The sequence below is a fragment of the Lagopus leucura genome, unplaced genomic scaffold, assembly GCF_019238085.1.
Source record: "Lagopus leucura isolate 7727_CA_CO unplaced genomic scaffold, USGS_WTPT01 Super-Scaffold_100157, whole genome shotgun sequence".
Taxonomy (NCBI): Eukaryota; Metazoa; Chordata; class Aves; order Galliformes; family Phasianidae; genus Lagopus; species Lagopus leucura.
This window is the reverse complement of record NW_024962334.1, coordinates 19,097,696-19,122,175: the sequence shown is the minus strand read 5'-3', so window position 1 is coordinate 19,122,175 and position 24,480 is coordinate 19,097,696. Positions and strand designations below refer to the sequence as shown.

The 24,480-nt window shown below is 40.1% G+C and overlaps 1 protein-coding gene and 1 long non-coding RNA gene across 2 annotated transcripts in view; both read right to left on the bottom strand.

The window, feature by feature from the left end:
• The window catches only part of SKAP2 (src kinase associated phosphoprotein 2), a 109,984-nt gene extending 105,556 nt beyond the window's left edge, over positions 1-4,428 (bottom strand). Inside the window, exon 1 of the mRNA XM_042888834.1 lies at positions 4,345-4,428. Coding sequence (XP_042744768.1) covers positions 4,345-4,390 — 46 coding nt within the window. The 5' untranslated portion in view covers positions 4,391-4,428. The remainder of the gene's footprint in view (positions 1-4,344) is intronic.
• A 12,379-nt stretch (positions 4,429-16,807) lies between these two features.
• LOC122189790 lies at positions 16,808-22,240 on the bottom strand. The gene is made up of 3 exons (XR_006181970.1): positions 22,204-22,240; positions 19,853-19,951; positions 16,808-17,800 (listed from the first exon to the last, which is right to left on the bottom strand). It is a non-coding gene; the product is annotated as an uncharacterized LOC122189790 (long non-coding RNA).
• Positions 22,241-24,480: the final 2,240 nt, after the last annotated feature.

Sequence of the window (24,480 nt, the reverse complement as noted above, 5' to 3'; positions counted from 1 at the left end):
CTTACCAGGAATGCCTCTGTGCAGTTTTTCACTTCGCTGTTTCTATTCTTATTCCGTTACTATTCGAACACAAATATATTACCAGAGCTGTAAATACCTGTCTACTTAGAAGATGTCTACTATAATCACTCTGGTTTATCCTGCAAATTCAGATTCTTCAGCAAGCACAGGCATTCATGAAAGCCAAGGAAATGTGAAAAGGATACTTTAAACCATAGAAGAGGTAAGTTTTAAACAAGACCGTCCTTTAAAACAAAAAAAAAAAAATGAGCCAGGCAATGAAGAAGAGCTACAGTGTCCATAGGTGATTGTTCTTACCACAGGAGTATAAGGAGCAGGTCCAGCAACAGCTGACTAGGAGGTCGAAAAGGACTGTTAGTTTCTTCTGGACATCAGAGGTAAACAGAACTAGTGTAGTGCACAACAATGAAAGGGAAGCAAAACTTTCTCAAATTATGCACTGGATCCACCATCTCATAGCTTTCTCATCTTGCTCAGTTCTGCACGCTGTTTTCAGGATATAACTAAACGAGCAGGTACAAAAATACTAATACAAGCACAAATTTAGAGAAGTCACAGTGAAATAAGGCAATCTGGACAATATGACTATGTATTTAAAGAAACTGAATGATGGCTGGGTGGAAACAGTCTCTACAGCAAGAAGAGAGGTTTTTGTTCAGCTTTGGGTTGCTGGGGGATTTTTTTGAAGACGAAGAAGAAAAAACAGATATGGAACCTTATACCCAACTCTATATGGGCTAAAGAAAGCTTTGTTCCATTTTCCTAGTTAAGAAAAATCTTCAAAACTTTTAGTCTATGAAAGCAGAAGATTGAAACTAGAAACTTTGTGAAATGTGAAAGGAGAACAGATTATGGATCTTACAAAGGTTAGAGAAAAAGATGTAAAAGATGTAAATGCTATAACATATACACAGATCATAGCAATATCAAAAACTTTTAAAAACTATTCTCATTTCCTTCAACTCAATCTCCACAACATCCCAATCAAAACGACTGAAGGAACCAGTCTGATTTACATTATGGGAAGAAAAAAAATATGCCTCTGGTGAAGAAAGCAGCCTCTGAAATCTCTCTCAGCTAAGGAAAGCCAAAGCTTACTGTGTGCATCAAGTAGCAAGGAAAAATAAAAACAAGCAGGCCTTCAACAACATACATAACCAATAATAATTGGACTGCAAGAAAGAAACACAGCAACATCCCACTCTGCCAAACACCCACCAAAAGATTCTGAACAAACAACTGAAGGTGAAGGCACCTTTTCAAAAGAAGAAGAGGCACAGTAGGCCTCCCCCACTAAATTGTGAAGACATCATCTAGAAGGTACAGAGACATGGAAGGAAATGACACACACACTACCTCACACCTCCCTGTGTGAAGCAGGAGATAAGAAAGCTGCAAAATGATTTTCTCCCTCCATTCAAAGTTCAACCCACCACCAGAGGACCCTGATTCTGCCCCCAGTTTTTCCCCTCCTGCTACTTAAGCAAGGCAGAGGAGAGAGCTCGGGATTGTGAAATCCCAACAACCTCTGCAATAAGCTCATTGCCTCACTGACCTTCCCCCTTCAACTTCACAGAAACAGCTTCCTCCTCTTCCAAGTGATGTGGTTAGCCCTGAGTTCAAGCTGTGCTTCTGCCTGGAACATTTCAGCGCCACTGACATGCAGCCACAGTGACCCTGCCAGCACGTGTGACAGAATTTGTTTTTGCATTAAAGATATAATATTGTTTGGGTTCAAAGTAAAGCACTCTCAAGTCAGAAAGCTTCCTGTGCAACTCTAATTCATCCCCTGGTGTGTTTATTCCCATTATCGCCATGTTTAACTCCAGGAGCACTTAGCATGTTTTCCAGTAGGACCCCTACTTGTTCAGCATGGGGGGGGGACCCTACTCCAACGATCAATCAAGGCTAAGCAGGGATAAAGAAGTCCATATGATCACTGCTCTGCTTGCTGCTGCAGTTGGAAAAAACAGGCAAAAGACTGAGGATGTGAGAAACAGTACAATATTCAAGAGATTTCTAATCTGCAACTGCCTTGTTGCCAGGTGAAAACTGGGTTAAAATAGGATGCATGGTGCTAGGCACTAACTGCATGTTCTTGACAGATATGAAAAAGTGCCAGGCACTTCTAATGGCCACTGAATAGAGACATCTGACCAGTGTTATTTTCTAGAGAAGCCAGGGCAGTATGGAGGCAGGTGAATTTCAATTCCACTTCTGTTCCACCATTGATTATTTTTGTGACCCCAGATCACATCTTGTTTATTACACTAATTTTAGCGACGGGAAAACAATATTCCCTCATATCAAAGAGGTGTTGAATCAATACCTGTGAGCCATTAAAATAATACATTAAGAAGCATGCTTGAAGACGAGCATGCAGAAATGAGTATCTATTCATTGCAGACTTTGTATCGTACAGGAGTTGCTTAATGAATAGTAAAGCCATTACACAGCTCTCTTCCTCCCTCCATTACTATAAATCTTCAGTACTTTAATAGTTTGGGCTAGAAGAAGCAGGGCACTGTATAATTAAGGATTACCAGAACCTAAGTGTATCCAGAATGCTCATAGAGACTGAACTACTCTAATTTCTAACTTCCACACAACTTTTCTTGTAACATTAAAAAAAAAAAAAAAGAGAGGCTAACACACTAACTTTATAAAGTAAACCTTTATTCTTTGAAAACAGAATAGGATCATTGAATTTTTACATTGCATAACCACAGTTATCCCTACATTTGTTTCCTCTTGATAATTCTGCAAATAAGGATTTAAAGTTACAAACCATTTTTCGTTCCTCACTATCTCCACTCTGCTAGGTTTCTGCTTTGCATTGAGTCCCAAAACAAAATTGCTTGTGAATGTAAGTTAAGTGAAAAATTCTGTTACAGTTACAGGTACTTATTATGCATCTGGGATACCGTAATAATGAAAAAGATTTAAAGACCACTGGTAAATCATCCCACTCTACTGACTTCAGTATTATAGACAGTACTGATGAAATGGTCTTAATTTTCCAGAAAAGCTGCACCCACTGTACAACCATGGGATACCCATGTATAACCTGGGCTATTGATTGCAATGAGTTTATGCACACCCCCTCTTGAGGGAAAGCAGGGGTTGCCACCTCCACTTTGGAACACCAACTTCTTTATTGCTCTTTCCACAGCAGACTGGATGAAACTGAGCACAGGGCCAGGTGCATAGGGGAGATGCAGTTTGGAGTTACCACGTAGTTATCATCTGCATGATACCATCCTCCTCCAGAAGTTTCTGAGAGAAACTTCACCAAGTGAAGTAGCTCTTACACAAATGAAAACTTCACATGACCCCAAGTTGGAAATACTTTAACACCATGGAAACTACAAGGGCTAGGTAAAAGCCTCTAAGGCTAACCTTTTCATTGTTATTAATTAGGAACCCAGCCCACGATAAGAAGTCAGCAGAAGCTCTCCTTTTCTTCCAGTGGCATTTCCCGTTGGTTTTACTACAGAGAGAATGTGATCTCCAAACAACATACTTACAGTCAGTGGTTACTACAGCCCTTCAGGAGAGCTGGCAGAGGTACTTACAAGATAAGAATGCAAGATAAGAACAAAGCAGTTCAGCACCAACTCTTACCACCAATGCGTTTAAGAACTGAACTGTGCCCAAAGGCGAGGAGCTGCACCAAGTTCCAGGGGGTGCCCGGCCTGGTAGCCGAGCACTCCTTCCAAAGACAAGCTTTTCAGAAGCACAGCTAACTTGAACAGCTTTGACAGAACTGTGCAAGTTCCCGTACCAGAAAGAGAAGTTCTCAAAAGAGAGATTCTCCCGCTCACTGGGAAATTCTGACGCCTTCGAAGCGCCTCCTAAGGCACTGCCGGGGCGACGAGTACCTCTCCTCTCCTCGCGGCGCTCAGCCACATCGTAGCCGCGCGGCCACGCCGCGAGCCCGGCCCTGAGCTCGGGCACACCGACTAACAGTTCGGCGCTCCACGACGCCGCCGGCCTCCAGCACGGAACCGCGGGGCTTTTCGACCGAGTACTGGCTCTCCTACCGACCGGGCTGAGCGACGGACGCCGCACCCGCTCCCGCCGTCGCCAACAGGCACGGAACGAGGCGGCAGCCGGGCCACCCGCACCGCTCCGGCTGCAGAGCATTAGTGCCCGCGGCGGCGGCGTCCCGGAAGAAGGAGGAAGCCGCCCGAGGAGCGCGGAGCGGGCGCTACCAAGCGCCGGGGGCTGCCCCGGCCCACACCGGCCAGTCATGGCCCGCCCCCCATCGCCCGCCCCCCGGGAAGCCCTCCCTCCTTCCTGCCCTCCCTCCGTTCGCCGTACCTGCCAGGAGGCCGCAGACGTCCTCGGGGATAGCGGCGCCGTGCATGCTGCGGGCGGCGGGCACACCCCGCGGGCGACTCGCCTCGGCCGTGCCCCGGCCTCGGCCACACCGGGGAGGAAGCGGCAACCCCGCCCCGCGGCCGCAACGGCACGGCCTAGAGCCGCCGGGGCGGGGCTTCGAGCAAAAAGGGGTTTCGCGCTACGAGGCGGGGCTTCATACCGGGGGAGCGGGGCTTCGCCCGCCCGCCGCGTACCGCCCCCTAGAGCCGCGCGTGCGCCTCCGCCGTCCCTATGTTTACAGCCGCTGCTGGGTGTCCCCCGTAGCAACGCCCCGCCACGAGGCATCGCCGTCCACGTGACTTGTGCCGGAAGTCGTGTTGCGTGAGGACGCCGTGCGGACGCTCTCTTCTTGCCAGAACCGAGCATGGCGCTTAGCCGTGATCGTCCACTCCTCTCCGCCCCGCGGCACGCGAGAGGTTGACTATTGGATGAGAGGCCCGGAAATCGCTCTCTGATTGGTCCGTTTGTTGTCCCGTACTTCCTAAGCTGAGGGCGGGTTCCCTCCGGCTCTACGAACAGGAATGGTTAGGAGCCGGCAGTGGGCTGAGCCATGCCTGTGGCTTGGCTGGTGGATGTGAAGGGCGGTAAAGATTGGCACCGCTACTTCTCTGTCAGAGAATAATTTTTTTCCTAATATCCAACCCGAACCTCTCCTGGTCCAACTTAAATCTATTATCTGCAAAAAGAGGCCAACACTGAGCTTGTTACAACCTCCTTTCAGATAGTTGTAGAGAGCAAATCACAACCCTGCCTCAGCTCTGCCTGTGTCCCAACAGCTGCAGCTGGCACAGTAAGGCCAGGTAACCTGAGGAGAGGAAATGACATGCACACATAAAGAAATGGAAAGTGCTTGGGATAGATCTCTTGGTGGTGGGCAGAGGTGTGGTCACTGAGCAACACAGCTGGACCAGCTTTGAATAGGAGCCAACTTTGTAGAAGGGTTGTTTTGCTCACAGGGACAGCTGTGTTATATTTTGCCAGCAAATCACTAGTCATCTGTATTGGAATGCATCAGTGATGTCATGTGTTTAGTGTAGTAATGGCTCAAGTAAACTCCTAACATGTGCTTCTGTGACCTTGATGGTTTTGGCTATATCTGTGTTGTTAATAAAGAAAATGTTTGTGTTGGAGCACATCTGTATATCCTACCAGTGTAGGAAAAAAAAATAAAAAAATAAAAAAGGCATGGGAAAAAAAATACTATTTATAAAATGTCTCCTTTGCACCAGTACACCTATATTAATCCCAGCTGGCAGTACATCTGTATCAGTCTGATATTAAACAGTTCCTTTCTTTGGTTGATGTAGCTGTGCCCGCAGAAATCTGCACTGTAGACACAGTGTTAGATTATATGATTCTCCTGACCTCTCACATCCCTTTTGATTATATAGCACAATTCTTTTCAAATACATCTGGGTTTTCAAAGCATTGCAGCTTTATTACCTGATTTTATGGCCATCTTGATTAAAAGTGAAGCAGTTAACTGACCTGCATAATGTTGCACATCATTCCTATGTTAGTTCTCCAATTTCAAAATAAACCTGAATGTGAATCTGGGTTCTTATGTGTATATCTACATCTTTCTTTTTGTGTTTGTATAAATACCCACTACTCATCTATTTCAAGAATATGTTTGATTAATTTCCTTTAGTTAACAACAAGGGCTCCTCAGGCTTATGTTAAATTACACATTTCATACATACAGTTTTGGGAAGCTGCCATGAGGAACAGGAAAATGGCTTCCAATTTAATTTGCTTGCCCTTCTCCAGGTTAATTTTAATCCTGCTTTCTTATGTTGACTTTATAGCTCCATCCATTTCTGTTCCAGAAATAAGTCAAAGGTGTCACCTGAACTCTGTTGTAGTCTTTGTTTTAAGATCACTTTTCCTGATAATTTTTTCCATATGTTTACCATTTGTATGAGCTTCCCTGGGGTTTCAGAAAATAAAATGAGAAGAATAACTTACCTTTATTATTTTCCATCCTCCCTATTTTATAGGGGTTTTTTTCTACTTATTTTTTTCCTTGAAGTCCTCCTTGTTGCAATGAAGAGCTGCCCATCATACAGTTGGTAAGATTTATGACTCAGGCCTATTTAAAGCCTTGTTAAGTTCCAGGTTTGCCCTTAGTTCCCTAATTTTTAAATCTGCCGCTAATAGGAAGCATAATTCAAAACAGACTCCTTCATTGAAACATGTCTGGCTTCACAGCCATTTCAGCCTGTTTTCTGAGAATTCCACAGCTTATACCTCATCTAAACCAGACCTACTGTCTTGCTTAATCAAGCTCGTAGATCAGGGATTCTTGATGTTTGGGTAGCAGAGCCACAGGGAATGCACACAGGTTTATTGTCTTTCCTTGTGGGGAGAGCTATGAAAACAGGGAATTCGTGATGAGAAGCCTACCTGAATCTGCAGAGAGCCTGTACTAAAACAGCTGCAGAAGGAATAAAATTTCCCATTCCAGAGCAATATCACCACCACCTTGCCACCATGAAGAAATTTGGCACGTTCAGTGTACTGGGAAATCCTGCATTTTTCCACAAAAGGTTCTGCTTCACTCCAGGCATGCTTTTAAAACTTAGATTCCAGCATAAGAAACAGATAGAACCTATGTGCAGCTGCTGCTAGTTCTATACATGTCTTTTAGTAGAAAATAATTGGATTGCAGTGCATGCTCCCTGCACTATTTCAAGGCAGGCAGCAGGCTTGTTGAGGCTATGCTGTATGTTTATCTGTTCATCCCTTGTTGCTTGTCAGTCTTCTTTTAGCAGTTTTGAAACAAAATAGCTAGTCAATAATTGGAATATTTATATTTTTTAATTATTTAATCACATTAAGCAGTGTCTGGCAAAGATTTCTGGCATGCGTATCTAGTTGTCAAATGCAAGGAGAACAGACTATCTTTACAGAAGCACTTTCCTTACAAAGAAACTCAGAAACTTCTGGCTTAAAAAAAAATATATCAGAAAACTGTGCTATTGAAAGACAATGCACTAAATATGGCAACTCTATGCATTTTGGCTGCGGTCACTGCACTGAAGAAAAGCTGTGGTGTCTCTAAAAGAGGAAAAACATATTTTGTACCCTTTGCCCTCTAGCAAAACATAATTAATGTTTTGTTAGGATTTACTACTACTGCTCCAGTTAAAATGATTTACTCACAGTCAGAGATATATTCAGGATATCGCAGCAGTTGTTTGAAGAATAAGTTTCTAAATTAACTTTGAGGCAAAATAAGAACTAATCCTTGGGGTAACAACTCCTCTACTCACCATCCATCTTCATGAAGGTTTCGTACTTTGCTGTCCTTTTACTGGCATCTTACTTAGAAAATCTTTGAAGCTTTCAAGTGTTATGCACACAGTTGGGTTGCACTATTTTTTGTTCAGTTGTGGAAAAAATGATAGAAGTTTTGAATACCAAAGGTTTGTATGATGAAAATAGCTACAACAACTTTTTTTTCTACATAGTTTGAAGGCCTTGGTGTTACCATTGTATATGTTCAGTTACAAAACTGATGTACTTCTCATGTGAAGGTGATCTGCCAGATTAGTTACTTCCCAAGTTTGTGCTGTGCTGCTCTCAATGTTGCTTCCTTTAAATCTGAAATGATTTGGGACCTCAGCATGAGGACAGCACTTTCCAACAGGTTCAGAGCACATGTCAAGAAACAAGCAAGTCATTCCCTTCCCTTTCCATATTTTCCTAGCTTGAAGATCACAGGGAGGTACTGATATGGAAAAGAATGGGACTGATTTCCCTGGATCATTTACTATGGGCCATATCATGACTAAGTGCTTAAGCTTCAGGACTATTGGTGTTTTGTTGCTGGTTATTCACAACTGTTTATGGCTTTCTTAATGCTGAAGTCTCCATAACTTCAAATAAGGATTAAAGAAGGCATCATTCATCGTTATTTATACTCTAAGACATTTCAGCAGTGTCTAATTTTGCCTAAGAATTATCTATGAAAAGAAAGACTGGTGTTTATGCAATCAAAACTATGGGATAGTAAATATAACTTTGAGTGATGTTTTCTAAACACGACATGTTGTAGGGAACAGTTTTGCATAAGCATTTCTTTTTACCTGAGCACCCGTTAGTTTTTATAGCACCGTGCTCAGAGTTTCACTAAGATCCTGTTTTGAGGTGACTTTCCATCTGAGTTGGTTCAAATTGAACATCCTGAAAGTTGGTTTTGGCACAAGGATAAGATTTCAGTGGACATTTTGTCTTGCTAAAACCTACTAAAGTGAGCCAAAGATAACTCCCCAAGCCTCGCAAAAAAAGACCACCACTGTTCATTGTGCAAATAACTCCAATGAAGTACAGAGATAGCTAGCTGAATAAGAGTTGCAAGATTTCAGCTCTTGCTAAATCCATCTGTTCCTATTTGGACCTAGCCTTTTGCTCTTAGACATCTTAAAAAGAAATGTCAAAAGAAAGAAGAGCCTTCCTCTCCCCATTTTTCTTCTCCAAGATGTGTAGAGATGGCCTCATGGATCTTTTACTGCTGAGCATGATGTGAAGATAATGATAAGAAGAAAGTAGAGAAAAAAAGTTCTGTTTGACATAATAGTAAATGTTTTACATGAACTTTTTTTGTCCCCTTTAAAACCTTGATAACAAATGAATAATTTGGAGTAATTTAGAGTCTTAATAAATCACAGGTGAGTAAACATGTCCTATTATAGTCTCCTTGTGCCAAAAGTAAAAGCAGTTTTTTCCCTCATTCTTTGAAAATTAGGTGGAAGAAAATTTAGGTAACCAGGATAGTAACTTTCAGTGTTCTTCTTAGTTCTTTTGCCCCTTTACTATGATATAATGGATCCACTCATGTTTTAAACAAGTTATACCATCAGTAACTATATTAATGCAAAGTACTTTTCCTTTAATTTCTTTATTAATATCCTTTATCACTTTCCTACTTCAATAATACCTATTGAGCCCCCTGTGCCACAAGATGCCCAGCATCGTCTGAGCCCCTGCCTTCTTTTTTTCCTTCCAGCCTTCTTATTCTTTCAACAAGGAGGAAGCAGCATTTTCTATGGTTAATTTGGAGGAATTGCGGTGCAGTTTGGACTGGCAACACACCTCTGTTGGTTGTCCAGCCTGCAGCCCAGAGTGAATAGTTACTTGCTCAGCCTACGTGGCAGTCCTCTTGATGGCATCATTATCTTGACTCTGTCCTACATCCAGCATCTGCTTTTCAAGAAGTTTTTAAGAAGTTGATATCAGAAGTCTCTATCTCTATATCAGATTTGTTTGATATTAGCAATTAGATTTTAGGGAGAAAATAGCAGGACATGTTTCCTTGGGTAATCAAACAAAACTTGTCCCTTTGGAGGTTCAGAGTAAAATGGACTGTAATTGTTAGAAGCCTAAAGCCAGCTTAAGTGTTCCCCTCTGCTGGTAACACATGCTTTATGAACAGCAGGGCAATCCCCCTCTTAAAGTTTCAATCTGTAGATTGTAGAAGTAGCACAACACATTTTCTGGAAAAAAGGAGTTTCCAAAGAGTTGCAAAACCTTTCTGTAATGCCCAGTTTCCCATCACAGGGGAAATAAAAGAGTTACTTTGGTTTAAAACTGAACTGAAGCAAAATCAGAGTACAATCTAAATAAAATTCCTGTAAGAAGCTACAGAATTATGATTGGCAGCCTCTGAATTGTCAGTCTTTCAACGGAAACAAGGGCATAGAATTCCCCAAACAAGTGGGATTTCCCAAAGAAACACACTGTTAAAAATCACTCAAAGAGCTGAGAGCCTTCCAGCAAATGCTGGTGAGGTAGTAAGCTGAGTTTAAAAATTTAAAAGGTGCTACTGTGTTATTTTTTATTTTTAAAAAGTTAAATGTACTCTCAGAGTGCTTCCATCAGCCTAAAAAAAATGAATATCTGACAAACTGTGGTCTAACTAACTAATATTATTTTATCATATGCTTAGGCACTAGCTTTCCGCCTTTGATTTTTAAACAGCATGAATGAACTTTTACCTGAGTGTGCTTAACTCAGCATTTTTCCTTGCTACACTCTCAGGTGTTGGGTTTTTTTTTTTTTTGCTTTTCTTTTTTCTACTCCTAGGGGGTTGCCACAAGCAGCAACAAATCAGGAAAATATCATAAAATTTCAAATGAAATAGCTGTTCCTGCAGTCTGAATTCATCACTGTTTCTGGGAAACATAGATGAAAATCATCTTCAGGGCTGATCAAAGTTAGGCAGATGTATAGGCTCATTTCCTGCCATGCAAACTCCTTTTCTTTAGAAGAGGAATATCATCAATTACTTTATTTAAAATGATACGTAAATATGTAAAGTATCATGCCAAATAAGAAGCATTTGTTGTCTCCTCTAGAAACTGCATTTATTCCTGTTTTATTAAAGTGCTCAACTGATAAACTTCACCATGATGGATTTAGTTTATGCTGTGAATTATTATTTTGTAAAATGGAGAACCTTGAAAAACTCCTGATGCAAATATACTTTATTTATAAAGTGTCTTCTGGGATATCACATGGTTTACAGTGAGACTACCCAATTAATAAAACAGCTTTTCTCAGCAAGTATTTCTACAATAATGTCCGTGAACTACAGCTTGCCTGGCTAAAAATATTCCAAGGCAGTCACAGCAATATGCTAAAGGAGGCAAGCAGACCCCAAGCTAATATTTTCTCAGTTTTTTTTTTTTTTTTTTTTTTTTTAATTAATTTAATAAAAAGCTCCAAATACAGAGACTGATGTGTTTTCAAGCTCTGACTGACGGGTTTTCAATTGATCCGGTTCTCAACTTCATGGTTCTCTCAACACATCAATAGCCAAATACCTTACAAAACCAACACAACCAAAAACCTTACAAGGTAAAGAAGAGTCATTGTCCCCAGGCTGTAGAAATAGCACCCAGAAGTAGAAGTCATTTTGCCAAGGTAACACAGAAATTATGTGGCAGAATGCTAAACTCAACCAGTTCACAGAAATCCACATCCCACTCCTTCAGCAAGTGACAACGAAGTCCTCTGGCCAGTACTAGCTCACTGGCAGATCATTTGATTCTTAACCTTTCTGTGCAAGGTGGTATGTATGGATTCCTTCTAGTTCTTCAGTCCCAGACTGAAACTCACATACATCCCCTATGGCTGACTGGTTGTCATAGTGCATTCCTGACAGTTTGGTTCCATCATCATTTTTACAGCCTCTTGTTTTTCTCAGACATAAGCCTGCTGCTAGCATAACAGATGCTGTTAGCAGCTTAAAAAATAAAAAACTTGGGAGGCTGATGTATTATTTTTAATTTTAGAAATCAAAGCACGCTATAGAAGTTTAGTTCCAAAGAGCTGTGTTTGCTTTTAGCAATATCTATATGGATTCTCCCACATATGTTGCTCCAGCTTCAACCATGATGTGAAAAAACCACTGTACCTCATTACCTATCTGTTCTTGCCTTCCCCAGTGAGTTTTCAGACACAAAAACTCATCTACTAGTTCTATGGAATTTGCTGAGCCAATACCTTCATGATATATGAAGTATATAAATCCCCAAAGTTTGAAAATATTGCACTTTCATCTACACTACTAACCATTAAAGATTCTACACCCCAGTCAGAGAAGAATAAAAGCAAACGAGCATGGAACATAGAAGGCAGGCTCAGTCAACTGCTGATAAGCTTGATTTTGCCCCATACACTGATCCATCTTAACTGCTTCTGCTTAAAAGTTTATCAGTGCAATTATTCCTAATGAAAGTATTAAGCACTATGCCAGAGTCATGAGCCAGAGGGCTGTTTTTTTTCAAGTTTTTCATTACCTACTAAGTAAATTAATTAATGCAAATGAAACTCTAGTGTCATAAAGCCACATCCTGCTCTAATTGAAGACAATGGCAAAACTGTCACTGACCTCCATGGGAACAGGTTCAGGCCCATAACTTTCATATATTGTACATTAAGCGACATAATCAGAAATACTATCTTCTTCCATTAAAATGATATATACGAGTAACATGACAAGTAGCAGCACAGGGACTCATCTGATGGCTGTAATTAGAGGTTTTTAATGACAGGTTAGGTATGTTTAATATGCAATTCCACATTGCTGTTACACTATCAGATTCTACTCAGGATCTTTGCACATAGCATAACTGAATTCAGAGGCAGATAAATGTTCCCTACATTTCAAATTCAGCAGTTTTGCTGATTTAACACTCTTTCAGGCGTGCACCATGTGGTGAACAAACACTACAAGCAAAGATGTTTTCCACTGAGATTTGTCATGGATTTAAGACATTAACACTTTCCTGCTCTCCCTTCAGATGGAAAAAACACGTTGCTTTGTTTTTCAGTATGAAGAGCTGTGCAATCATATTAGTAGGTATCATTTCATTATCTCTGGGAAATTTAGGTGTGGAGCCAAATCCATGTATTAGATAATAGCCAATCCATTACTTGATTAACTGACTTACATGAAGAAAGCTTATCATCCATAGATTTGTCTGCTTGGAATTAAGTCAAAAAAAGATATTGAAAAGATATTTTCTTTGAATTTCAGAATCTTAAAAATCACTATGCCATATTACAAAATGACATATTTGGAAGAATTTTATGTACCTTAAAAATAGCATATGCTACAAATACATAAAAACAGTATAAAAGTAACCCGAGGCACCACTAATTAAGCATGAGTCAGTGCTTCCAGTAAACTCATGGCAACAGCTAGCAACAGGAAAATACAGTTCTCAGTCCAGAAGCACTGCCAACTTACTGTAGAGAAACGATCCAAAGGAATGCCTTATGTATATAAGATTGACACTTGACATGCTTATATACAGTAACCTTCTCTCGGTATTTTTCTTTCTCCACTTCAGCTATCAGTAACTTCTTCAAGAAGTTGCCGCATTCTGACATAGTAACATTTAAGAATTATTCTATGAGTTGATGTGTTTCTCATCTTGACATAGTATTAGGAGACTATTTTGGTCAGGAAGCCTGAGGCTAAATAGTCCGGTGTTCATAAGCCATGCCAGGTATTCTTGGAAACACCTGCACCTTGCAGTTATCCAGCTGGCTTTGTGAGAAGTTAGAACACTCCTCATTTGAACCATACCAACAGCATGACATCTGAATTCATTTTCACATTCTTGTCCTGATGGGACATGGCTCTGAATATAAAAATTGGCTTATATGAGTGCTGTGTGGTTAAAAAGGTTTTGATGCTTTCTCAAATTGCCCAATAAATCTTTGCTCACCCATAATATAATTAAACTAACCAACCGTTGTGAATTACCTATTAATAATACCAATTCACAGGCAGGTATATTGTTTCACAGAGAAACCACAAGTGATGTATCCAAAAGTAAACAGACTGAGGGTCAGAAACTTCAGAACTAGAATAGTATTACAGTTTTAAATATATACAGTTAATCAGCGTTTCACAGCACAGTCCTGTTCAACAGCCCACACCTTCAGATTAAAACCTGTGTGGCCAGGTCCTCCTTGAGCTTCTTCAACAAAAGCAGCGCAATTGGACAGCAATAACAACAGAGGAGACCATGTTCACGCGTAGTCCTTTAAAACACTGCTAACGTTTCATTTAAAAAGTTCCATATCATACAAATACTAGCAGATGCTGGAAATGGCATTGGAGAAGATTCAGACTGCATCACTTCAGGAAGTCTGTGGCAAAATTTTTTTTGTTTCCTGTGTTATTGCCTCCTGCAGTTCTAAGGTTATATCACCCAGAATATTGCCCTTTTTCTATCAATATCTGTCACCTCTACATGTAGCATTTTGGTTATTTCTTAACATTAACAAACGAAAATCTTTAGTAGATGGCTTTTCTGAAAGCAGGGCTATAGGAGAAGAACCAGATACACACATTTTTAACAAGGGGAATTCCTGTAACCTGTTTGTCTATACATGGTGAGAACGGAGTGCCAATAAGCACAGTTCTTTCATCACACAATCCATGCGTATTGCCAGCTTTCTAGAAAAGAGAGCAAATAATGGTATCAAGCTGGACATTTAGTTCTAGATACTCCTAAGTCAAAGAAGACAGATGAAGAGAAAGGATGATGATTTGCTTTCATGGTAAGGAATATCTCAGTGACTGGGTATTGGGTGCCAAAGAGTAAACCTGCTCACAGGCAAGTGGGAAGTGCTGCCAGCCTGATGACCTGACTGGGCTGGAGAGGCTCCCGAACAATGGATTCTACATCATGTGGATCTTGAAAGGACATGGGAGGGCAGGTAGTTACTTAGATTTACTCTAATCTTCTTCAAAATCTATTACTGTGCTTTCTAAATATTTAATGTTTGAGAACTTGAACGACTGAAACCAGCAGATTCTTGTCTTGTGGTTGGCTATGAGCCCTGAGCACGTATGAAAGATCTTGCTGTGTCCAGTGTGGAGTCCCTTATGCCATACAACTCTTGTATTCACTCTTCAGCGTGCTCTTCATCCGGAATGTATGGGATCTCTACCCCTACTCATCTTCATATTTTCATGAGATCCTCAAGAATGTAAGTATCTGAAAAACATTTGCTCATTTAAAATAAGGTTGAAACCAAATCATGAAGTATTGTGTACATACATAGATAAAAAAAACATAGCACCAACAACACCACGTTGTCATGTGGTCCTGCTAAAGCGACGCCGTTGCAGAAAGCTGAGGACAATAGCTGCCTGCAGGAATTGCTCTCAGGTTCTGTGTTTGAAGTTGAACATATTATCTGTAATTTTAATAAAATTGCCACCTGTTTTTGTGATAGCTCCTGCCTGACCACATTCTAATGTGCCCTTGGCAAGGAAAATACTTTTTCCATTCCAATTGCCATAATGAGAAAATGTGTTGGCTTTAACACAGTATTTATCAGAGGATTATCCCATGAAATTGTCAGTTTATGGCATGATAATTAGATCTGTTACTTGAAAACCTGTCAAGTGAGAGCAAGCTTTCTTCAATAATCTTATTCCTTTCTATTTCGCAGGTGGGGCCTAATAAAGTGAACTACTGAGAAGTATTGATGCAATAGCAACCTTGGCATTTCTGTAAATGAAACACAGTCTGAGTCTGAAGAAATTGCTTGGTGTAGCTTTCCACTTGAAAACTTTCTTCATGAGGAGATCCTCTCCTTTACAAACCAGTAAGCAGAAAAGTATATTGAGCAATGAAGATGGAAAGGAGGGAGCAGCATGACTTGGACACGCTGCAACCTTTCTTCTCCCTTTCAGCACCTCCGATTATCCCAGTGCTCCTTGGCAGGATTCCTGTCCTTGCCCTGCTGCCGAGGCTGCAAAGTTGCAGAGATATGACAAACAAAGAAGAGTGGAGCAGGGAAATATATTCAAATGTGGTCATTTCCTTTAAATGTATTGAAGAGGAAGAGGTAATTAATAAAGGTATGAATGATAGCTAAATATTAATAGCAATCCTTAAACATTGATTTTGGTCCCATATATTTTGTTGCATGAAATATAGTCTGGTTTGAACCAACCTGACTGGGACCTTAAGCTCACAAGAGAAAAAGGCATTCCCATTTTAACTATCCTAAGCAATAAGATAAACACTGAAAAATTCTAGGGAAAGTGTTATTCCACCGCTGGGAACAGGAGTAGGGAGGTAAAAGTTAATCATTAATTCTAAAATAAAGTACATTGAGCAGCTGTTTCTTCGCTTCAGCCAAGGACATCACACTGTTGACGAAGATGAGAGCTGTGAGAGTTCGCTTGAAACGTGTACTGAAAATTATAAAATTATCTCCAAATATTAGTTTGTTTAATATACTGTCCCATTAATTTTATTCATATCAAGCACGCTGAAAGAAAGCCTTCTTGCAGAGGTTCAGACTTTAATAAATATAACTAATTCATTCTCTCATACTAATTAATAGGACTAAGGAGTAATGCTGGCATTTCTTTTCCCCTAGCTTAGTAAGAAGTTACATGCACCTATAATAAGACAACACAGGGTGCATATAAATAGCAGTACCTTATATACTTGCAATCTTATCTACAGCACTCACCCCACTGTGATGCAGGAACCACGAAGATGATCATGAACACCTAGGAACAGAGGCATCCAGCAGCTTTGCAAAACTGTTGTTCTAAAGACGCTCTCACGTATCTTCAGATCATGAGATCTTAATTGCAATCTTTTTAACTTTTGATCACCCTCACAAAAGGGACTTAAACATGGGCAGAGTCCCCTGTTACCTGCTGGATTCTGCACCAAATTCCAGCTGAAGAGTTGAAAGGCAGCTAAGAGGTACGTTATATCATACAAGTAAATTAAAGGATTTCCATGTTTACAGCTAAGCTTTTTTTTTTTTAAAATTATTAAGTTCATTCTCCTGTGGGTACCAACCACATGTTTCCATAATGCACACATTCTAAAGTGTGATATATATTCTTATGTAGAAGTTTTATCTTTTGGCATTATGATCATCCCAAATAAAACAAATCGTGATGACATTTCTGTTGCACAGATTAGTTCCTGATTTAAAGTACTCTAAATAATACTCCAGGCAGGGACTGCTGCATTTCAGCAGTTGAGAAAGAACAGTAGTGTCAAACAGTAAAGTAGTGGTGAATCTGTGATCTCCCAGGCAAGGGCTTGCAGATCATGGAGTTCACGTCACAGACTTTAAACACACACACACGGAAATATTTCATCAGAGTATATTATTATTTTTGTTTAAAATATGCTTCTTCATGCCTGTGAAATGCAACAGTCAAATACCACAGTAGTTTTAAAGAAACAGAACCATTTATGGTCATTTTTCTTTCTTGATGAAAGGAAATCTCCAACTACCATGTGTTAAGAGACTGTCATTGTAGAATTTTAAGGGCAATAAATAGTCACCAGTGATAAATTAAAAATTCTGTATACACAGACTTGTCTCTTTTTTAAAGTGATCTGTTGGGGGAAGTTAAGGAAAAAAGATGGTGATTTGCTTTCATGGTAAGGAATATCTCAGTGACTGGGTATTGGGTGCCAAAGAGTAAACCTGCTCACAGGCAAGTGGGAAGTGCTGCCAGCCTGATGACCTGACTGGGCTGGAGAGGCTCCCAAGCAATGGACTCTGCATCATGTGGATCTTGAAAGGACATGGGAGGGCAGGTAGTTACTTAGATTTACTCTAATCTTCTTCAAAATCTATTACTGTGCTTTCTAAATATTTAATGTTTGAGAACTTGAACGACTGAAACCAGCCAACCACAAGACAAGAATCTGCTATGAGCTCTGAGCATGTATGAAAGATCTTGCTGTGTCCAGTGTGGAGTCCCTTATGCCATACAACTCTTGTATTCACTCTTCAGCATGTTCTTCATCCAGAATGTATGGGATCTCTACCCCTACTCATCTTCATATCTTCATGAGATCTTCAAGGATATAAGTGTCTGAAAAATATTTACTCATTTCAAGTAAGGTTGAAACCAAATCATAAAGTATTGTGTACGTACATAGATAAAAAAAACATAGCACCAACAACACCACGTTGTCATGTCGTCCTGCTAAAGCGACGCCGTTGCAGAAAGCTGTGGACAGTAGCTGCCTGCAGGAATTGCTCTCAGGTTCCGTGTTTGAAGTTGAACATATTATCTGTAATTTTAATAAAATTGCCACCTGTTTTTGTGATAGCTCCTGCCTGACCACATTCTAATGTGCCCATGACAAGAAATGTATTTTTTCCTATTCCTATTGTCATTATGAGATGATATGACAAATTAAAAATTTAGATAAATTAAAAAATATATCTAAAATTCTGTGTACAAATTTGTCTTTAAATGTAATTAGTTGTCCACATGAAAATAACATGTTGCTTTCCCCTGCTTGCTCTGTGATCATTGGTTAATACAAAAGGAAATAGACAGTACAACTTTAAAGTATTCTTAGAAGGTAAAAAATTTCATGCTTACCCTTTCATAAATTCAAAGACCAAAGTTTTTTTTCTTACAGTGCATTGCTGAAAATTCTTCATGCCAAATTAGTTTAAATAGAGTAAGCAGAACCTATGTTTCAATATTATCTGTTTTAAAATATTCTCCAAGTCTGCTTATTATTTAGCACAACTTATGCTTCTAGATGCAAAATCACTGTCTTGAAACAAAGCTGATAAGACAATCATTCTGCAGTCATTTGATCTTCTTTAAATGGACGTCATAATCTCCTTTTTAAACACTGAACTATTCACATCATTTTGAAACATCTTCACTACCCAGACACATTTTGCTGCTTCTTTGTCAGAGACCAATATCTGTACTTCAGAAGAGGAACAGAAACCTTGTAAATTCGTACAGCTAGCTGACCTTGCATAATGGCCATCTGATGCGATGATGCATTAGATCTTAGTGATATATGTTACTGTAAATTATATGGCTTATTTATAATGCAGTGACACATTTGGAAGGTATTTTTCTGAAAAACAAAATCACTAGAAGCCTGGAGATTGGCAGCATGGCCTGTATTTATATCTGTACCATTTTAGAAAGGATTTGGCATTGATTCATGTACATCTTTAGTATAAATGATTGGCATGACTAAGTTCAACTTTAAAAATGGACTTAAGCAACTTTAGTGACATTGAATTATAGCAGAACTTAAAATCTTAAGTGCCTAAAACACATCTAAAACAATGCAACACTGAAGGCAGTGGCTGCCTACTACTTTTAAACATTTAGGTCCAAATTTGAATCGGTGCCTACATAAACATTCAGAACTTAGTTCATAAACTGAACTATGGGAAGTCTGTCCTGAGAAATACCAGGATTTTTGCCTACCAATATGCCCAAAGGTGTACCTGGAGTCATTAGGGAACAAAGACCTGTCTGAGAAACATTATGAAGATTAATAACTCTGCATACAAGATTGGAAAGGAGCAAGCAGAGGGCGTATTGCTTATTGCCTGTATCTATCTGTGACTGGGATGAAAAATAAATCAAATCCAGAAAGGTTTTCTAAGAGGTTTTAGGAAAAAAAAATAGAGCAGGAGGATATTTTGGGGGGATTGGGAAGGCCATTCAGCTACAACATTTCTCCTCCACTCCTGGAATATTTGGAGACATGCTCTTTAAGCTGGAGACTGACTAATGCAATGTTTTTATGGTCATTTAAATGACACAGAAATATATTATTGAATGTATCCTATGTGCTAAGAAGTCCAATTTTTGAAAGTCTAGGCACAGAAGACAAGGGGGAATCAAGAATATGCTACGTATTTTTTCCATTCTGTTTTTTAACTCATCAGCACACTTAGGGAGTACCTGACGTAAGCATGTGTTAATGGAAGACCTATGGATTGCTCACTGCCTCCTAACAGCTATATCTAATTGCATTTGTAAGATAGCAGGCACTAAATATGTTTTACTGTCTTTTGTTCTTACACCTAGAAGACAAGCAATTAAACAGAGATACACACAGTGCAAAGTGGACAATAAAAGTAGAGCTCTTACAGGCAACTGCTGAAATTCACATTCCTGCATGCAGGGATGTCCTCTCTGGGGGCCCATCCCCGTCTTGTTAGGTTCAGCCCAGCAGGACATGCTACAGAACTTTGGGAACAGAAAGAAAGAGAGCAATGTATGGATATAATGTCAGTCATGGATTGCAGTTTCTTGTCTAGAATTCTTTAAAATTGCTCAGGTTGGAGGTAACAAGATAAAGGGAAATTGATTCAATCAGTTTTAAAGCAATTTCCCTGAGTTACTGTAGCAAACACCTGACTGCTTCTATTCCTCTTGTTAGAAACAATTGAAAGAAGGATCTGCAATTTGTTGGATCTTACTCTTCAGATGAAAGTCATCTATACGAGCAAATCCAAAGTGATTTCGGTTATAGTAGCCTGCAGAGAAATGTGGTTTTTGTGTACAAAAGTGAAAAAAGAATTTTGTAGTATGTAGCTTGTTTAGCTGAAAAATGTGATTTCATCTAACAAGCACCACCTAACCACTTGCTATAGGACAGATCAGACTGGTGCGTATCTGTTGGATTGGATTCTAGAAGAAAACAGTCAAGAAGCCAGCTGTTAGCCTTCCTGGCAGATTGGTTTTTAGAAGCATTTGTCCATGAGGATAAATTCCCTTTGGCTTGTAGAGAGACATGCATATAGGGACTTGCATTGTGCTCATTGACTTTGCTTGAGGAATATGTCAGAGATGGAAAAGTTCTCCTCAAAAGTTCTTTAAACTGCCATCAGCAGAGGCTGCTGGTAAGACAATCTTAATCAAACCACATCCTCTGCCTCTGGCTTAGTCTTCTCTAGACATGACAGCAAGTGAGATGGGGCTGGTTTTGCAGCCAAACATGTAATACATGAGAAAGATTAAAAGAAGTTTCAATATAGGATCAGGGCAAACCAGATTTCACACCAGCTTAGAAGTTTTATTGCCTTCCCCTTGACTTTTTCCTCATTTCTGTCATTATAATGTCAGAGTCCAGAAGGTAGATGAAGGAATTTAATACAAAGCACCTCTACTCTATAGAGCAATCATGGCATTTGCCCTCTTCAAGTCCAGTGTAGTTAGGTGGACATCGCATATTTCCAGACCACGTACATTTTTTCATCTCTAGTCTGCCCTTAAGCAATGTCATCTTTTTAGAATTCTACTTGTCATTCTTTCTGTTTTATCCAAATAAGCAGAAAGATCCATTGCTGAAATATCTGAGCTTTCCAAATGACCACTAATTTTAATGTTGACTTGTAGAAAGCAATCTTAATGCTGAACAGTGTCATTTGTAATCCTGATAATATTTCTGATTGTTAGCAGCAGTCACATTGGTCATAATTGGCTCCAATTAGGACATTTACTTTCATCATTTTCATTTTAGAAGCTGTGTAGCATTAATAGCAAAAAGAAACAAATGTAAAAAGCATGCAGCTTTTTCTGCAGCTCTCCTGAAATGATTCTACGGTGTTCTTGGATACAAAAACATTCTACCCCATTCTTGGACAGCATGGAATATGTCATCAAGTGTATATATGTGACATCTTTCAGCAGAATTAGTAATTGATGACTCATAGTATTATACAAGAAGAACAGCTGCCATATAACACAGTTGTACAGTTAGAAAGCACTCTACAGAAGGGAAACCTTCAAAATACAAACCTTTTACTTGTCATCATCTGCAGAATACTGGATATTCATTACATGCAAATGTCCAGGTTATAAACTCACATGCTGCATTAACATGGCAGTTAAATTTACTAGTATGAAAGCTGCACTTGTAAAATATTTATGAATACATGTGGTTGTCACTGTAAAGAAACTGCACTGTCAGCTCAGCCTCTTCCCCTTGTTTCCTCCCCGTCTTCTCTCTTGACTGTATTCCATGAAATTCAAACCACGAGTCTTTAGAAATACCCCACTGAGAGGCATCATACAGGAAAGAAATAAAGAACTTCCTCCACGGTATTTTGGTGCAATCATTATATTCACTTTTTCATCCACTCATACAGTTTTCAGTGTGGTATTCCTAAATGGGAGCTTAAATTTGATTTTAGCATCTGTGATTTTTCAAATTAAGAAGTGAACCGTGAATAATGTTGCAAAATCTTACACAACTTTTAAATTGTACATAAAATTACCAAATGCACTGCTTTTGTTAATGCCTTGCATAGATCATTTCTCTGATCTCTGTAGAAGAAGACAGTTAAAAATGAGGCTAGAAGGATAAAAAAAAAAAATTCTACATGCTTTAAATACTGTATAATCAATGAATATTAAGACATTATAATTACAAAATAAACAAAAGAGTTTAGCAAAGCAGATTATAATAACAAAAAGAGAATAGATAAAAAGCTTACCCATATCCTGAGCTCACTTACAGAACTCCAGCAGAGGGGATCTAAAGAAGAGATCCTTCCCCCCTGGTAGTCAGCTTTTAAATGGGTGTAGGAGCCAGGCTCCACCCCTTCCAGCAGCACAGGTGAATTGCCTTCACCTGTGTCCCATGGCTGACTCATTGCTTGTCTCAGGCGATCAATCAGAGGTTCAGGCCGTGATTCAGCAGTTCCCATACAAATACATATTGTAGCTTTGCATGTTCTTTGTCCCAAGGAGGTCACAGGTTTCACATTCACACAATGCCTAATTCTATGTGTATTTCACATATATAATCTATTAATTAAAATATTACTGTTGTTCTTTGAGATGGCCAAATGCTACAGCATGCACAGAACACAGATGAGTGCTTTTTATGTAACACGCATCTTAAATATTGCCAAAGTATCAGAGAAATTTGTTTGCAAGAACCACAAACTGATGAAGTACAGACTAGAGAAGTGAGCCATGAGGTGGACTGGAAACCCTGAACTGCTAGGCTTAAAAGGATGCATCTGGAGGAGAAGTGCAAAGTCCTGCAATTCTGCCAGAGGAAGTACAATTCCTGCACCTGGGGACCAATAACCTCACACACTTGTACACGCTGGGCCCACCAGCCACAAAGCAGCTTTGCTGAAAAAGCCCTCAGGGTCTCAGAGAACACCAAGTTGAATGTGAGCCAGAAATGTACACTGGGGCCAACAGCATCCTGGGTTGCATTAGGAAGATCACTCCCAGCAGGACAAGTGAGGAGATCCCTTCTCTCTACTCAACACTGGTAAGACCACACTTAAAGTGGTGTGCCCACTCTTGGGCTGGGCAAGTGTGGAGTCCTACACCTGGAGAAGAATAATCTCATGCATCATGCTGGGGGCTGACCTGCTGGAGAGGAGTTCTGCAGAAAAAGACTTGGTTGTCCTGGTGGTCAACAGGTTGACTGTGAACCAGCAGCATGCTTTTGTGGCTCAGAAGGCCAAGGGTATCCTGGAATGTATCAAAAGAAGAGTGGCCAGCAGGTTGAGGGAGGTGATCCTCCCCCTCTACTCTGCCCTGGTAAAACCACTTCTGAAGTACTGAGTCTATTTCTGGGCTCCACAGTTCAAGAAAGACAGGGGACTTCTGGAGAGTCCAGCGGAGGACCACAGAGATTATTAGAGACCTGGAACTTCTCCATTATGAGGAAAGGCTGAGAGATCTGGGTCTGTTCTACCTGGAGGAAAGAAGACTGAAGCAGAATCTTATCATTGCTTATAAATATCTAAAGGGCAAGTGTCAAGAGAATGGGGCCATGTTCTTGTCAGTGGTGCCCAGCAACAGAACAAAGAGCACTAGACACAAACTGGAACGCAGGAAGTTACATACGAACATGAGAAAAAACTTCTTTACTGTGAGTGTGACAGAACACTGGAACAAGCTGCCCAGAGATGTTGTGGAGTTTCCTCTGGAGATATTCAAAACCTGCCTGGAAGATTTCCTGTATAACCTGCTGTAGGGAATCTGCTTTAGCAGCGGGGTTGAACAAGGTGATATCCTGAGGTCCCTTCCAATCCCTACAATTCTGTGATTCTGTGAGGAACCTACTCCACCTGACCCAGTTCTGAACAAGAGGATTGGATTAAATGATCTCCAGACATCTCTCCCAACCTCAACCATTCTGTGATTTTGAGGTAGCCTGATGTTGACCATGGTCCCTATGGACAGTGGGATAGAGTTTCTTAAGCAATTATAACATGAGTCAGATCTGTGTAGATGTAAATATGGCTGGTTAAACCTACATGTCTTTAAAGTTCTGATCCTGGGAAATCTCTTCTCCAGGAACATGCTTTGTTTTCAGCTCTTCTCCCACTTACAGTTGTGTAGATCCCTACAGATCTGTTTGGCTCATCTCCCATGTCTATGCCATCCTATATGAAAGGGAGAGATGTTTGGGGACCTGTTAAAACAGTCTCATTCATCACAGTCCTGGCTGTGAAGTGAGCATCACCAAACATTGCAAGTTATCTGGCACACTTCTGAACTGGTTAAACTCTGGCTGAAGAGGATAAAGAGCTCTGGCATTCTATGAGAGCATTCTTAGCAATAGTCAGTACAACACCAGCTTGAGAATATGTGCTGGTGCTCAGCCCTCTGCTTCACTGAGGCTGCCTGTAATGAAATCCTTGCTATGCAATGCAGCTGATGGATAGGGGTTGATGTATAGTCAACAATTGGCATTTCCAGAGATTAATATCACCAAAATCTCTATTCATATTTAAACACAT